The sequence below is a fragment of the Malania oleifera genome, chromosome 7 (genome assembly GCF_029873635.1).
Source record: "Malania oleifera isolate guangnan ecotype guangnan chromosome 7, ASM2987363v1, whole genome shotgun sequence".
In the NCBI taxonomy this organism is placed as follows: domain Eukaryota; kingdom Viridiplantae; phylum Streptophyta; class Magnoliopsida; order Santalales; family Ximeniaceae; genus Malania; species Malania oleifera.
Window position 1 is genome coordinate 92,918,136 of NC_080423.1, and position 15,878 is coordinate 92,934,013.

The 15,878-nt window shown below is 34.7% G+C and overlaps 1 protein-coding gene across 1 annotated transcript; it reads right to left on the reverse strand.

Moving 5' to 3' along the window:
* Nucleotides 1-4,538: 4,538 nt before the first annotated feature.
* Nucleotides 4,539-11,442, reverse strand: LOC131160114 (uncharacterized threonine-rich GPI-anchored glycoprotein PJ4664.02). The gene is made up of 5 exons (XM_058115457.1): nt 11,077-11,442; nt 10,519-10,624; nt 8,309-8,432; nt 6,325-7,236; nt 4,539-5,273 (listed from the first exon to the last, which is right to left on the reverse strand). Exons 1-5 carry the CDS (start codon nt 11,252-11,254, stop codon nt 4,875-4,877), a joined length of 1,719 nt encoding a protein of 572 aa, XP_057971440.1. The 5' UTR covers nt 11,255-11,442; the 3' UTR covers nt 4,539-4,874.
* Nucleotides 11,443-15,878: the final 4,436 nt, after the last annotated feature.

A 15,878-nucleotide genomic window follows, 5' to 3' on the forward strand; every position in this document is an offset into this window, starting at 1 on the left:
GAGTTTAGAATGAGATACCTTAGCCTCTTCTTCAAGTCACTATTTATAGTGAAAGAGTTTGACCCGAGGGTGATACACCATTTATTGGTGAGTTATGGGGTGGGCATGAATCGCTCCAGTTATTACCCCATTGGCGTGGATCACTCTGGCCATTATAAGGCGGGCGTCAATTGCTCCGGCGCGGCGGTTGACTTGGGTAGTAACACCCCTCATTATTGTTGTGTTCTGGTCTCCTCTAGGTAGGTGATATATTTTGGGTATATCAATTTGGAAAGGCAAAAGGTAATAAGGTTTCAATGAGGCACGATCCTATACATAGACCTTATGAGCCTTTTCAAAGGAGTTTGAGTATTTGAACATTTTTTTATGAAAAATAAGAAAGGATGGCAGTTGATCGTCCACTAATAACCAACTTTTATAAAGACGCTAGCATTCCCCATCTTAGGGATGATATGTCTAATGGATTTTCTTATAGAATGTTCTATAAGCATTAGACATACTCAATTTAAGTGTTTCTATTTTTATTCATAATAGAATCTATATCTTAATAAAAGCAGCCTCATTCGGTTTACATGCTTATCTACTCTCAATACCAAATTTACATACAATAAGATGAAACTTAAGCGACTAAACCTAGTCCTTAAATTGGTCTCAGATAATATTTTGATGGCAAACAATTACATAGTAGGCAAAGCAGTTAAGGAAGTAATAAATGAATATATTTCATTACACATGTAAAACAAAATCATGTCATGCATATACTTTTCTCACTGTCTAATCAATTGTTAGGTACAAACCAAATCCTCAAGACATTGAAATCTAGCCTAAGGTCTTAGATTACAATGCTAAACTGGTTTCCTCGTTTTGAGTAAAAAATCAAAATTTCTAAGTCATTATAGTCCTACCTAAGGGTCATGAACTACAATGCCTAAAACAAAATCATCTCTGCAATGCCTAAATCAATTTGCTCGGGAAAAAAAAAATTAGCAAATATCATACAACCCAAAATTCAATATCAATAGGATTCTTGAATTCTTGAATGTACAATACCAATTCACTTTCTTTATCTTTACTAGAAATTTTTTGCAACCAATGACACACCAAGAGGGTACGACCACCAATCATCAAATTCCTAGCACCAACAGTATTCCAAAACATTTTTACATGAATAGGGAAACTTACAATTTTCCAAAATAAATACAATTGATTGAGCCCTGCATAGGTGAGGATACAATCAATAATGCCTATTAATTTATTAATGTTTAAATAATCATGGTCATATGAGATTGCTTTCAAAATTTTATGTTTTAATTAATGAGAGACTCAATTTGGAATATACATAGTCATGTTTGTATCCAAAATTCATCTTCTTGGTAGGGCTACAAAGGAGCTTAGCCAAGCCAAGCTTTAACATGTTCAGACTCAGCTTGAAAGAAGAATAGCTTAGGTCAAGCTCAAGCTTGGTTCAATTCAAACTGCAAAAATCAAGCTTGAGCTCAGCTCGAAATTTTATTCATAGGCTCAGGCTGAACTCGAGCTCGGCTCGGTCTCGACCACTAACCAAACAAAACCAAGGCAACCCAGTTTAATAGTTAAAATTTTAAAGGCCATTCATGGCTAGCTGGGTTTAAAGTACTAAAGTATATCCATCATGAAACAGACCCAAATACAACTAGAAATGCCAAGGAAAACCCATAATTATAAAGGGCCACAACTTTAATCATACACTAAGTAGCAGGTATGTGATGGAGCTGGCTTGTAGCCTTGTGGGAAGGTGGATGGAAGGGGGTGTTGGGCAAGGGGTTTTATATACTATTGAGGAGGCCAACATTCTTTGTATTTTTTATGTGGGAGCTCTCTACCTGTTTCCTTTATGCAAGCTCGACTCGTTAATTAAACGAGCTCAAAAATTTGGGCTTGAGAATCACTTATTTAGATAATACACGAGTTCGAACAAAATCTTATCAAATCGAGCTCCCAAGCCGCTTGGTTCGTTTGGACCCCTACTTCTTGTGTATGTAGCTACATCAAAGTTATAGGTCATGCATACATGCAAGGGTGATCGTACATACATGTAAACAAGACCTAGAAATACTAAAATTATATAAATTGGTACTTTAAACCCGTGGACATGATATAATGATCATTCATCATAAAACCTACTAATTCCATATTCCCAAAATATTTGATATTTATTTAGTCAAAATTTTTATAAAATAGGTTATATAAGTCTACAAAATTCCAACAATATATGTTTTGTAACTATGAATTGCTTTTATGGTAAACATCTACCCCTATCATTCATGTCATACGCTTTCCTTTCTACTCAAAAGATTTGAATGTGAGACCTCTTATATGGAAGTCCTAAGCTACAATTTAAAATACATCACCACCATTCCCTCCCTGCATCAGGGACTCAAACTTCAGGTCAAACAGTAGCGACCATTCTTTCTTGTAATGAATTTCTACATCGTTACCATCTCCTTCCTAAATGGTGATACTTAGAGCAATATCTTCTACCATGAATGATTTTGATGGTTTGAGGCTTTTGATTGAAATAAATTAATAGGTGATTTTGAGAAAATGAAAGAGCAAAGTTATTTTTGTCTTCCATGGAGAGAGAGATGTTGGGGAAAAAATATTGGGAACAGATGGGAGGAAAGGAAGAGGTTGGGTTTAATTAGGAATTGGTCGATTTAATAAGAGAAGACTCAACTTGTCATTTATGTTGTTTGCTAACTAATAAAGCCATACATATTTCTTAAATACTAATTTTTTATTCTTTTTATGTAATAAAAGATCTTATGCAACTATTTTATTTTCAGTTCATTTTTTTAATTATTCGTGAAAGAGATAGATGGTAATTTATTAATTTATTTTGACTAAATGTAATATTTTTTTAAAAAATAAAAATATTTATCAAGAACTTTAAAAAATAGTTACAATTTTATTTAGATCTTTACTCGTAACTGATTTTGAATTTAATGCTAATAATATTTTTTTTAATATTATATAGGAGGTGGTCTACTATTATTTTTTAATCAAGATACTAAATAATATATATTATTATGTATATTAACATCACCGGTACATCAACAGTTCAACTCACTAGTCAAATCTATCTGAACAACCCTGGTGTCATCGAGTTAGTCACCCGTTCGATTTTAAAATCATGCATAGAGCACTAGAACCCATCATACCTAGCTTTGATGAGCACATTTTTCTTGCTAATGTGGCAATAGAACTTACTTGTATGAGTTGAAGTACTAACATGACATCTTACAATTTATAGGCTCTAAGTTGTACATGCGTGGACCATTCCTTCTAAGTGTTTTTCAATGTATCCTTCACAAATTTAATTTTTAGGAGAATGATTTATAAGAAACGATCTCTTTTACTTATGATCCGACATTCACTAATCACAAAATACCATATTAGCATTTTTGATCCACTCTAAAGTGTGAGGTATAGTTTGATATGTTTTCCGACAATGTGGATCTAACATTACTCTAATAACTTAAAATATTAATATACCATTTTGTGCCTAGTAAAAATCCTAAGCAAATTAAGAAACCATTTCCTACAAGTTTTTCTCAAGTTTTAGTCTAGTTTTTGTATGTAAAATTTAGAACCCATCAATAGAACATGTTATATGAACATTTGAACCCACTTGAGATCAACATTATTGTGTACCATACCAAAGTAGTTCTCTCACTTATGTGGGTCTAAGCAGAAAATCTAGGTTAGAAAATTGTGTCCTCATAGACACTTCATATGAGGGTGAAAATTTTTAAAGGAAAATACACTTGTACACCCTAAAGTACAAGTACGTCTTCTATTACAAATTTTCCCTAACTTAAAAGTGACAATTGGACCTTTTGAATAATCCTAATGAATTTTGATTATAAAAGATGATTTTTGTTGATAAATAATCGTAAAACTTAATGGAGTTGATCATGTACATGAAGGACATAGATTAATTTATTATTGGAACAATGTCATCTTTGTATGTCACATTATTTATTTATTTATTTATTTTTGACGAATTATACTCATTTATTTGGCCATTTGGGTTTGTGATGCATTCTCTTATTAAAAAAATAAGATCCCTTATCAAACCAACTGTAGTTTACTTTTGCCTTCATCAAATCTATAATTTTATGTACATCTTGCCATCTAAAAGCACTAATTGGCAATTACATACAGCACATGTAAATACAATTCATACATATTATTTTGTAATTACTTTTTATCATATGAAATAATTGTTGTTTTAGTAGATCATATTATTAAAAAACATAATAGATAAACTACATAAACTATCTTTATTTGTACGACTCTAATCAGCCTTTAATGGACAGAAAAACATAAATCCTAATAATACAAATGCCTTTTATGCTAGTAACCTTCCTGACGCCAAAGATTCAAAGTGATTGGAGAGGGAAAAAAATTTTAAAAGATTTAGGCATCACATTTAGTAGTATGTTTTGGCTTGCCATATGGAGTAGGAAAGACAACGAATGAAGTGGAGAGCATGATAAAATCAAATGAACTCGATTACATTCAATTCTTTCTCAAACTGATTTGATTGGTTTCTCCCAGTCCCCACGAACGCATATACATTTTAGCCCTCTATCCCTCCATCTCCCTGGTAGACTCCTCTCAAAACAAACCCATCCAATAATACGGGCAGGACTCGACAATACAATTTGGAACCTCAACATTTTCGCCCTCCCACCAGCCTTCCACAAATGCATCTTACTGCAGTAAAATATGCAAAATTGACATATTCCATTCTTCAGCAGCAGGAAAATCATTTGAAGGAAATAAATACGACTGTCAAAAAATAATAATAGCACACACACTTCCAGAGACTATAAGGGGCCAAAAGGCTCAGGCAGAAGCTCAAACCCATTGCCAAAGATGGGTCCTTGATCCGACTTATTATCATCCACGCTATGCAGCCAGTTTGTGCTCTTCAAATCCTCCTTCAACAGAATGGTATCGTATCTGGAGCTCTCAAACATGTCGATTTCACTCACCTTTGCAGAAAAATGATCGCCTTCACTCCCAAGTTCTGGAGACCTACTATTATAGTTTCCGTTTCCATTCTCTGATATTCTGCCATTACTGAAAGGCGGACTTCCATTGATGTTGACAGAAGCTGGAGCACTTGTTGCACGGCTAGAGTGGGTTTTGGCAGTGGCAGAGCGAATGCTCTGAGGGAAGAGGGAGGTGCCCGACAGTGGGCGACCTGCACTGCTTCTTATGTCCTGTATTTAGATGGAAATATGGGTAAGGTTGTATTCAACCAAACAAGGGAAAATTCATTTCTTATGCAAGCAACAATAGAAATGTTGTCCCAAAAACATAACTCTCTTCAAACATTAGCATCAATAGCAAAGTGTCTAAAAATAGTCAGACCTCCAATCTTCCATTTCGCACTTATTTCTGCCTCAAAACAAAAAGGTTGTCTAAAATGTTATAAATTAGAATCCAAAAAATATTAAAATCATCACCTCTACACCTGCTACAAACTATGAGCACCAATCATGGAAGGACCAATATGGAACTCCATCAAATTTATCAAAATTTCAGCGAAGACAATTCTTTCTAAAAAACAATTTCTTCTCTAAGACAATTCTTTACAAACCAGGCAGAAGGCAAATTAATTCTGCCAGTATGTGTAGAACATCCTTTAACCAAACACTGATACAATGCTCTTCTTCATCCCATCCTACTTATAGTAGACATTATGTCACTGTCTTGGTCTGATTAAGGAGGAAAGGCAATCAATAATTACTATGATGATGTAATAATAATGAACAATGACAATTTAGAAATTTGATGGTGGCCACCATTATAACACGGTGTACTGTTGCTAATTCTTATTGATGATTACCAGACAGAAACAATGATAAACAGAAGTTCATGGCAATGGTCACTGCAATGACGCTTTGATGGCGATCTCCAATGTTTTTGACAGTTGATCTAGAGGGAATGGTAACTATATGATAGTGATGGTGATAACAATTAATATATGATCTTATGATTGGCAATGATGTACAAAAAAAGGTCAAGAGATAGGGATAATGATGACATCCAGAGGGGCATGACAACAAACTAAATTTCATGAGTCACCCCACTTGGCAGATAATAATAATAATAAGAATAATCATAATAATAATTTTCTTAAAACCAATGCACAACATTGCAAAAATGTTGGACTTGAAATTTGAAAATATGGACAAGCTAACTAGCATATTGATATGTCACAACCTACAAATACCTCAAAAAACATAAAAGCAAGCAATGTATGCATACCATATGCCGGATAGCCATATCCAGTGATTTCTTGGAGATCGTCCTCCCAAATCCAGTGCTCTCTGTGGCTGTCGAAGTTTTTACAGGTTTCCTCGTTGTCATTTCTGAGACATGTGCACCTTTTCGAGACTCTGGTAAATCAACATGGCCATTGGCATGCAAGCGCCCCTTTCCAGCAGGTTCCACAAGTCTTCCCCTAGTGACAATGGGTGATGACTGTCTTCTAGGCAAATTAGTGGGGCCAGAAGCCTCTGAGTTGCCCTTTGCAGTGACAGCAACCCCTGGCCGGGATCTACCTGCTGAGAGTGGCCTATCTGGCAAAGTTGTCCTCAGGTTTGGTGGTGTATCAAGTGGAAAATCAGGAAGATTGATTGGCTGTTGTGGGGCCCGGATCCGTGGACCTGGGGAGCTTGGTCGGGATGATGGTGCTGGATTTCGCCCATTTGATAGAACACGCCCAACTGAGGCTGATAGACTTGGCACAGGTGGAGAAGAAGATGGATTGCGTCGAGTGGGGGTTGATGGCCGAGAATTTGACCGAGCTGTTGACGAATTTAAATTTGCCTGGATTTGTGGCCTAGAACTTGGAGTGGAGGGTCTAGAATTTTGGGATGGTCGAGCTTTGTCAATTGATGAAGAGGTGGACACTGGGCGGGCTTTAGATGGAGTTGAGGATCGTGAAAGTGTTGGACGGGCAGATGGTGTGGATGATCTAGCTGTAGAAGAGCGACTCGTAGGGGTTGAAGGCCTAATGTATGATGAGACCGAAGCTGAGCTGGTGTTGAGGATGGATGAGGATGATCTAGCTGAGGAATAGGAACTGTATTGTGTAGTAGAGACAGAAGGCCGAGTCACTGAACTGCTTCTAGTTGGTCTTGAGACATTGTTACTCTCTGATTGTGTCACTGAAAGCTGAAATAAAGAAATTGGGGACAGATTAGTCATTCAACATAATAATCTTCAAAAGAAGTTCCTTGGCAAGCAGCAACAAATCATTCTTGGGAAACTATCATTACTAAAATGTAAAAATACATAATAGCACAAAGAGAAATGTTTTAAGGAGGATTTGGGTTCTGCACACAATCCTTAAGGTGGAATCAGGTTGTACAAACAATCTACATAAGATCTTGATTGATTAAATCCTGATGAATAAGACCCACTGCCACTGATTACCAGTGGTTCTGGGTTCAGACTAAAACTAAATTTGACCTGAACAAGAACATAAGAGTCTGTTCCATCACGTTGCCTCCTTAGTTAACCAGAACCATAGCTAAAGCATAGCTCTTGGGCGGCTGCCACTTATTTCTACATTAGGATTTTTTTTACCCGTCTGTAAGTACTATATTTCCTCTTCATAAATATCAGCCAAGCCTATTAATTGCTAACAATTTTATCTAAGTACCTTCTTACCTTAACGGTATAGCAAATTGAATGGGATTAGCAAATGAAACTAGGAACTCTCGGCAATGTTGAGATAGACTACAAATAAAATAGACAAACAGGACATCTCAAGTGTTTATTGGAATAGGATGAGGAATTTGTCAAACAAATCAGATTTGAGTCAAATAATTAACTTTAAATTAGTTACACATAAAAAGCTTGACAAACATGTTTGATGTTTCAGAACCTTTTCATGATCAGGCAAGGAAATATTTTCTTGACTTAATCAAATAAAATAATTCATAATAATTAGTGGACCATTGCAGTCCTCATAATAAGCAATCAAAGCATAGACAGAGTTTAACGACAGTGTTTGGTAAAGATTGGCCATTTCTTTGTCTTGGATAGTTTATCAAAAACACATTTCACTCTAGTGACATCAGCCTCACAACTTCAATAGCATGGTGAATTTCCTTTTTATCTCAAGCCGGATTGCTCTTTATGCTCAATCATTAATAAAAGCATAAAGCAAACATCCACTGGGAATGCACTATATTTTGGATTTGGACTGAAACTTTTAAGTGGAGAAATTTGGAATGCATACCCTTGAAGATTTAGTTGTAGAGCTTGATCTAGCTACAGAGCTGCTTCTTGGGGCCACTAAGGTTGTTTGAGATTCACTTCCATCCGAAGAAGGAAATAGAGGAGTTCCAGGGGGTGTGAGAAGCCTGTTAACATCATAAGACAATGACAAATTTTATACATAAAATAAATAATAAAAGAGGCACACAACAATCTCTGATCACTGGTTCAAGTCTTTCCCTATAGCAACTATTTAGTGCAACACATCTTGTATAGGCATGTATGGCTGATAGTAAATGGAACATTTACCTACCATGTATTGAAAACAATTAAAAAAAATTTACTTAAAAACTGAATAATAATATCATCTATTAATGGCAGCAGAAGAGTCCTAAATACAAAATTCAAGTTTTATTACTATCAATGACAAAAAAATTCAGCATTGAGTGAACTCAACTGATTTAAACTATTGTTTTCTAAAGGTGTGCAAAGCATAATGCCTCAAGGCATGCTTCAATAAAAAAATATACACCAAAACACAGGGGCAAGAAACACATCTATGTGTCAAACCCTCCCGGGCTCGTTTCTGCCCCTGGACTCTTGAATTTATCCTCCCTTTGGAATTGTGGGGTCAACTTCAAGGGGCGCAAGATTAGTCACGTGGACCGTAAAACGGATGCATGGATACCCGGTGCATATTCCAAAAAAAGAAACACATCTATGTGGCATGTCAGACATCTATGTCTTCTAGTATTGACTATTTATGGTCTGTGTATCTCTCATAGTAAACCCGAATCATAACATTTATTTAGAGTTACCAAAGTTAAGGAAAGGCATCCATCCATCCATCCATATATCCATACATACATACATATAAAATATATGTGGCTTATCAGGCATATAAATCTTGTAATGACTCTTTATGGTCTGTATGGCTCCTTTTCACGGTAAACCCAAATCATAACATTTATCTAAAATTATCAATTTTAAAGAAAGGCATCCATATATAAACATATGCACATGCGCGTGCGCGTGTGAAACAGAGAGAGAGAGACAAGGGCAATAATCAAGTGATTCAGGTCATTTTCCATTACTTTGACTGACAAAATATGCTAAAGTCCCTCGAGAATTGTCAAAAGGACAAAAACCTCCATTCACATTTCAAAAACTCTCCAATCAACTCCCTCATCAATGAACACCATTAAATTAGATTGTTTTGCACTTTCTGTGCCCTATCAATCTCACGGTCAGAATGTGGGATTCCCACGTCTCCAACAAAAACCAAAGACAATGGAAACAAGTTTAGATCAAAGCAAACACTACCCTATATATATAATATAAGAAGCCGCGCCATATAAAGAAATTGAAATCATGACAGAGAAAATGGCCATCTGTTAGTTAACACTCCTCTTACAGACCCACAAGCCTGGCCCCATCTCCTTCTCCCTTTCCTTGTTTCAAATCTCATGATGCCAGACCTACACATTTTCATGCTCTACCTGTGCCTGTGCCTGAATTAGGTTTCAATAGCATAATCAATTTCATTTTTATTAGAGTTTTGGTCTGTTGTCCTGAGCATTCGGATTAAAAGCCAGTAAGCATTTTTGAACCCTACATTTAAGTTCAAATCAACCTAAAAAGAAAAGAATTATGATTTGCTGGTTTCCATATTTTCCTTTTTGTTGCAATACCTTGTGGATGATGGTCAGTGCCCGGTGAATTTTCAATTGTATTATGAGGGAGAAAGATGATAGGATGAAAGATACATAATTTAATAAAAAAAACATTTTAAAAAATGTGTTATGGAAACATAAGGGTTAAAAGATTTTAATGGATGACATCATTACATTCTGATTAAGTTCTCTGCAGCCAACTGTCCCGAAAATAAAATGTCAACGAAGTTTCATGAAATTTTCGAAAAGTTGAGGCCAGTCTCCTGTCTTTAACGAAAAATTCAGGGGATGTAAATCTATCTTTCCCTTACTAATTAGAACTGATGAAACAACAAAACTTTTTTTGATACACAAAACATACATAACAACAAAAGTTGAATGGCTATGTACAGCTTTACTTGAAATACAACCACAACCTAGACTTCAATGCAACGCCATTTTCACATCCTCAAAAAAGAAAACGTGTAGATCTTAATGGAGATGAAAAGGTTGGAAGGCAGATCTGAAATTCAGTCAGGTATATAAAATGAAACTAATAAAGGCAATGTAGAAGATTTACCAATCGTAATCATGTTTTCCTCCATCAGCGGATGACAACAGATCATCAATTCCAGTCCTAACTGCCTTCGCTGGTCCAACTGAAAGTCTCCCCAATTTCAGCGAAACTACAAAAAGAGAAGGTAAAAATATTAAGAAAATAACTGCAAATTGAAAATTTCGGTGAAACTGCTTCTGGCTCCCCCTCCCTCTCTCCCTAACAAATCAAAAGAAAAAAAAATTAAAAATTTAAATCATATGAATATCGGCACATAATTCATAGAGAATTCATCAGAGCCTAGACACTAAAGCTATGTTTTAGCAGCGAAACGACGTCGTTTCAGGCGTGAATCAAACAGCTCTCTTTCTCAGTCTCTCCGACCTGATTCTGAAGCGCTCAGACAGTGCAAAATCAAAAGAGAAAACAAAATATTAGATTTTGTCCTAAATGACTAAATTCTCCTCTCCAATTCGTTAATCCATAAGCTCATTCCAGTCCGTCGGAGCTAAACAGAAATGACAGGAAAAAAAATAACCACAGACACTAATGTTTGGCCTTCTGGAGGAAAGATGAAGGTACCTTCGGATTCGTCGGACGACGCAACAGACAGAGTCCGGCGGTTTTTGGAGAAGAGATCCAAATTCTCGGCCGCCTCTTTGGAGAATCCGGTGAGACTTCGACCCCGCCGGTGCAGGGATCCGTCCAGGATATTCCTCCCTCCGACCAACGACTCCCTGGAGTTGACGCTTCGATTCATCGCCGCCGGCCTACGAGTCAAACACCAGAGTCATCGCCGCGCAGCAAAATGTGCGCCGGAGGTGAAGAGAGATCTACCACGGTGTGCAGCAGATGCAAAGTCCCCTAGAAACCAATTCTTGTTAGTTTCTTTCTATTTAGAGAGAGAGAGAGAGAGAGAGAGCTTCTTCTTTAGATCTGCACACTGACAGTACGCACAAGCTATTCTTTGTTTTAAGTTCTGTGTTTTTCCTAATTTACTTTTTACCTAACAATAAATAATAATAAATTAACAATAAAAGTCTAACAACAACTAATTATAATGACAAGAATTTTTTTAAAAATAAGTAAAATTATGTTAATATTTGTAGGACAATTATTATAGAAAATAATTACAAAAAAATGTAGGAGAGTAGTCGTAATTGACTTAATTAATTACTTATATTTAATAATGTAATTTAATTAATTACTTCCTAGGCAAGATTTAGTTATATTTTTCAAAATATATGTCATTATCCTTATCATATTACTTATTAATACGGATTTTTTTATTGTAGTTTTTTATTAATTTTTTTTAAAAAAACATTATTTTTATTTCTACTGTAATGGGATATTTGCATATAATATTTTTTTTAAAGAAATCACAATATTAGTTACATGAACATGTACCGAAATTTTTCTTTTACTATAATGAGATATTTGTCTATTAATTATTTTTAATAAAATCATAATATTATTCATGCTATAATACATCAGTATATAATTGTACAGATGATCTCTTATTTATATATGTGAAATATGATAATTTTTTATATATGAATATTACAAAAGAAAAGTAAGATTGAAATGTATAATCTTTATTGTTAGATGTGAAACAAATTTTCAATCATATTGTAACACGTAACCTTCAATTAGAAGGGGCATCTCAAGTTTGGAGATCTCGAAATAAAATAAAAAATTATTTTTTACGATTTAATAAATTCTTCATTTTTTTATTTTTAATAAAATTTTTAAAATATTAACAAAAAAAAATTATATCTTTATAATCTTTTTAAAATAAAAAAATTAAAAAAAATTTATAAGTTAAACAAATCTTAATCTCTGTCTCAATGAAAGACAAACACACCTATATCCGAACATAAGTTATGTTCTAACTTGGGCATAAGTTCGAATCCTCAAGCCTGAATATCTCCCAACCTACACCTTCTTGATAGCAATCATGCGAAAAGTTATCACGGTAAGCTAAATTTTGCATCGACCCCAATAAACCCTAACGTAAAATTAAATATGCATTAAAATCACTAACTACTTAGACACAATTTATTACTATTATTATTTTAAAAATTCTATCCTAGATGGGCAAGTGTGTCCATGTTGGACTTGCATGATTATTTGTGCATTGCTTCAATTACCAAGAAGGGAATTGAAAGGAGGGGCCCCTGCACATGCTTTGTTATTATTGCCATTCTTCTCTTCTCATATCTCATCACTTGCCAAAATTAAAAGTATAAAAGTACCCACTTCAAACCTTATGCTTTGTGAGTAGTTGAATATTGGCAATAATAATAATAATAATAATAATAATAATAATAATAATAATTATTATTATTATTATTATTATTATTATTATTATTATTATTATTATTCATAGGTTAATTCTGCAAATAAAGACAATGGAAAAAGATTAATTAGCTTTTTGTGTTATAAATATGCATTTCTTAATTTAATGGGTTTTGTTTTGCAGGTGCATTTAAGCTAGTTAGGGACATTGCAACCACCATTAGTGTATTAATCAAATTATCATTAGGAAAATTCATTAATTTTGAGTTTTATTAATGAAAAAAAAATCTAAGTCCCTTGTTCTATCCTCCAACCTAATAAAATAAATAAATTCATTAATAAGCATGTCTTATCTCAACAACTCCATAATTAATAATTATAGTTAATGTCATATATATGTTCCTCATTGGGACAATATGGATAATGTTCTCATTGTGTTCTAGATTTAGAAGACGACTATAAATTTTGAATCAATGAATTGGAAAACTATGTATATGTGTGCATTGGAGGATTGAAGAAGGGACGATTTGGGTGTGCATGAGCTCGATGACCATGTAAATCATAAAATTACAGCCTCCAAGTTAGGAAAATTTATCGAAAATTTTCACCTTTAAATTTAGTGCAAAAAGTTATGTTTAGTTTTGTTATCCTAATTTGGTTGGTTGCTGGCGTCGATTTTTTTTTTTTTTTGAGGATTTTTCTATACTCTCCCTTTTGTTTTATCTTGTAACCATGGTATTCTTCCGCCAAAAGTGAGGGTATATTAACAAATAAATAGAGGTGCCGCCCTCTTTTAGAAAAAAAAAAAAATTTAGTGCAAAAAGTTACCAAAATCTTGAACTTGAATTTAGGATATTGTGGTTGCTTTATAAGTTTGTCCACAAGCAATACCATTTCATTAGCTTCATTACCAATTCATAACTCATGAAATACTAAGGGTGTGCAAATCAAGTTGTAGTTGTACTGGTGGTATTATTCAATTCTCCTCTAGTGTAATCTCCCAGAACTCTAAATGTAACCACGGTGTTCCTCCGCTATAAGTGAGGAAAAGTAATAAAATAAGTAGTCTGTTTTCTTTAAGGGATGATAAATCGTATGGATAGTAAATTTCGAAGAAGAAATTTTTATAAGGAGGGGAGAATGTAGAGACCCGAAGAATTATGGTATTTAAATAATAAAAGAAAGAGGAAAAAGAAAAATTATAAAAGGGGGTCACAACAAGTCCTCGTCGATGAACGTGAAGCGTTCATCGACGAAGTGGCTTATTGGGATCATCGAGGGGGACGCGTGTCTTGTCAACGAAAAGATATCGAGAGACTATTTTTTATAGTAACCCAAAGAAATTATGGTATTTAAATAAGGGGGAAAAAAGAAATAAACAGGGTCTCGTAGATGAACACAGGGGATTCGTCGACGAAAGCATATGAGGGATTCGTCGATGGGAATATGTCTCATCGACGAGAAGATACCGAGAGGATGTTTTGGACGATTCTGAATTTCGTCGACGATGTGAGAGTTCGTCGACGAATTACCTTCTTGACCTCATCGACGAGGTGACGTGGCTCATCGATGAAGGTCAGTGTATGAATAGGCATAAACCTCATTTTTGGCAGAAATTTCACGCACAACTTTTCTCTCTCTCTCTCCCTTTTCGGTTTCCAGACCTTCTCTCTAGTTTTCTGGGTCCGTTCTTCACAGGATCGACGATCCAAAGCCATCACGACACTCTGCATATCTGCTGAAGTGGATCATTGGTGGTGCGAGCTTGAAATTCACCCCAAATTCAAGGTAAGACTTTTATTCAGAATTTGGCTTTATTGTAGTTGTAGGAAATGTTATATATGAAGAAAACACTGAAGTTTAGTTTTGGAAAATGTTGTTTTCAGGGTGTTAACCGGGGAACCCAGCGGGTGTTGGACTAATATACTTTGGGGGCTTTTTTTAGGAATCAAGTAAGGGGATAAATTAAGCTAATCATTTTACGAAATATATATATATATATATATATATATATGTATAATTTTACAGCATTTGATTTTAGGAAAATAAATAAATAAATATATATATATGCATTATGTTTGGAAAATATTGTTGAAAATGACGATATGTTTAAATATACGTAAAACCTAATTTTGAGTGGCATGAGTGGAATTTGTTATGAATTATTGTTTTCTGGGAACATAATATTAATACAGAATTTTAAATATGGATATGATTTGACGGCGTACGAACCGAGCTATGGATATGATTTTCCAGTGTACGGGCCGAACTATGGATATGATTTTTTGACATACGAACCAAGCTATGGATATGATTTGTCGGCGTACGAGCCAAGTTATGAATATGATATGACGGCGTATGGGCCGTGAATGGTAAAATGTGAAATGTTGGCGTACGGGCCGATGATTTTCATGATATATATATATATATATATATATATATATATATATATATATATATACATATGCAAAATGATGTGATGATATTAATCTGGCAATTATTAGTATGAAATATTCATGTATTATAGTTTGGTTATATGATATATGTTATCATAACCTGGTTGGCTTGGTTTAGGCTAGCACTTGCACGGTACCGATGGTATGTGTTCATGATCATCATGATATTGTATTAACGCTGTCGTACGGGGCAGTGTGAGGACGGATAGTTGATGTGGTTTATAAGAAGTGTTGGCGCCCCTGGTGTACGGACCAGGTCTGGAAAACCCATCGGACTTACAGACTGTACTTTTGACTTTGTAGTGGTCGGCCAACCATTGTCAGGTCCCGCTTTCGGACCACACAACCCAATCATGTGGGGATAATACATGACAATAGCTAGCTAACCTACCAGGGTTGTTTTGTATTATTATATATATATGATGAATTATGCTTATGGAAATACAGTATGTTCTGTCATGCTATGATTATATATGTTTTTTCAGATATGATACAGATAGTTTTATTAAATATGTTTATGTATGGTTTTATGTATAACATAGAGAAACTCATGTTGCCACACACTAATATAAGTTTATTTTCCCTTACTGAGAGGCGTCTCACCCCGAATTCTATGAACATTTCAGGAGC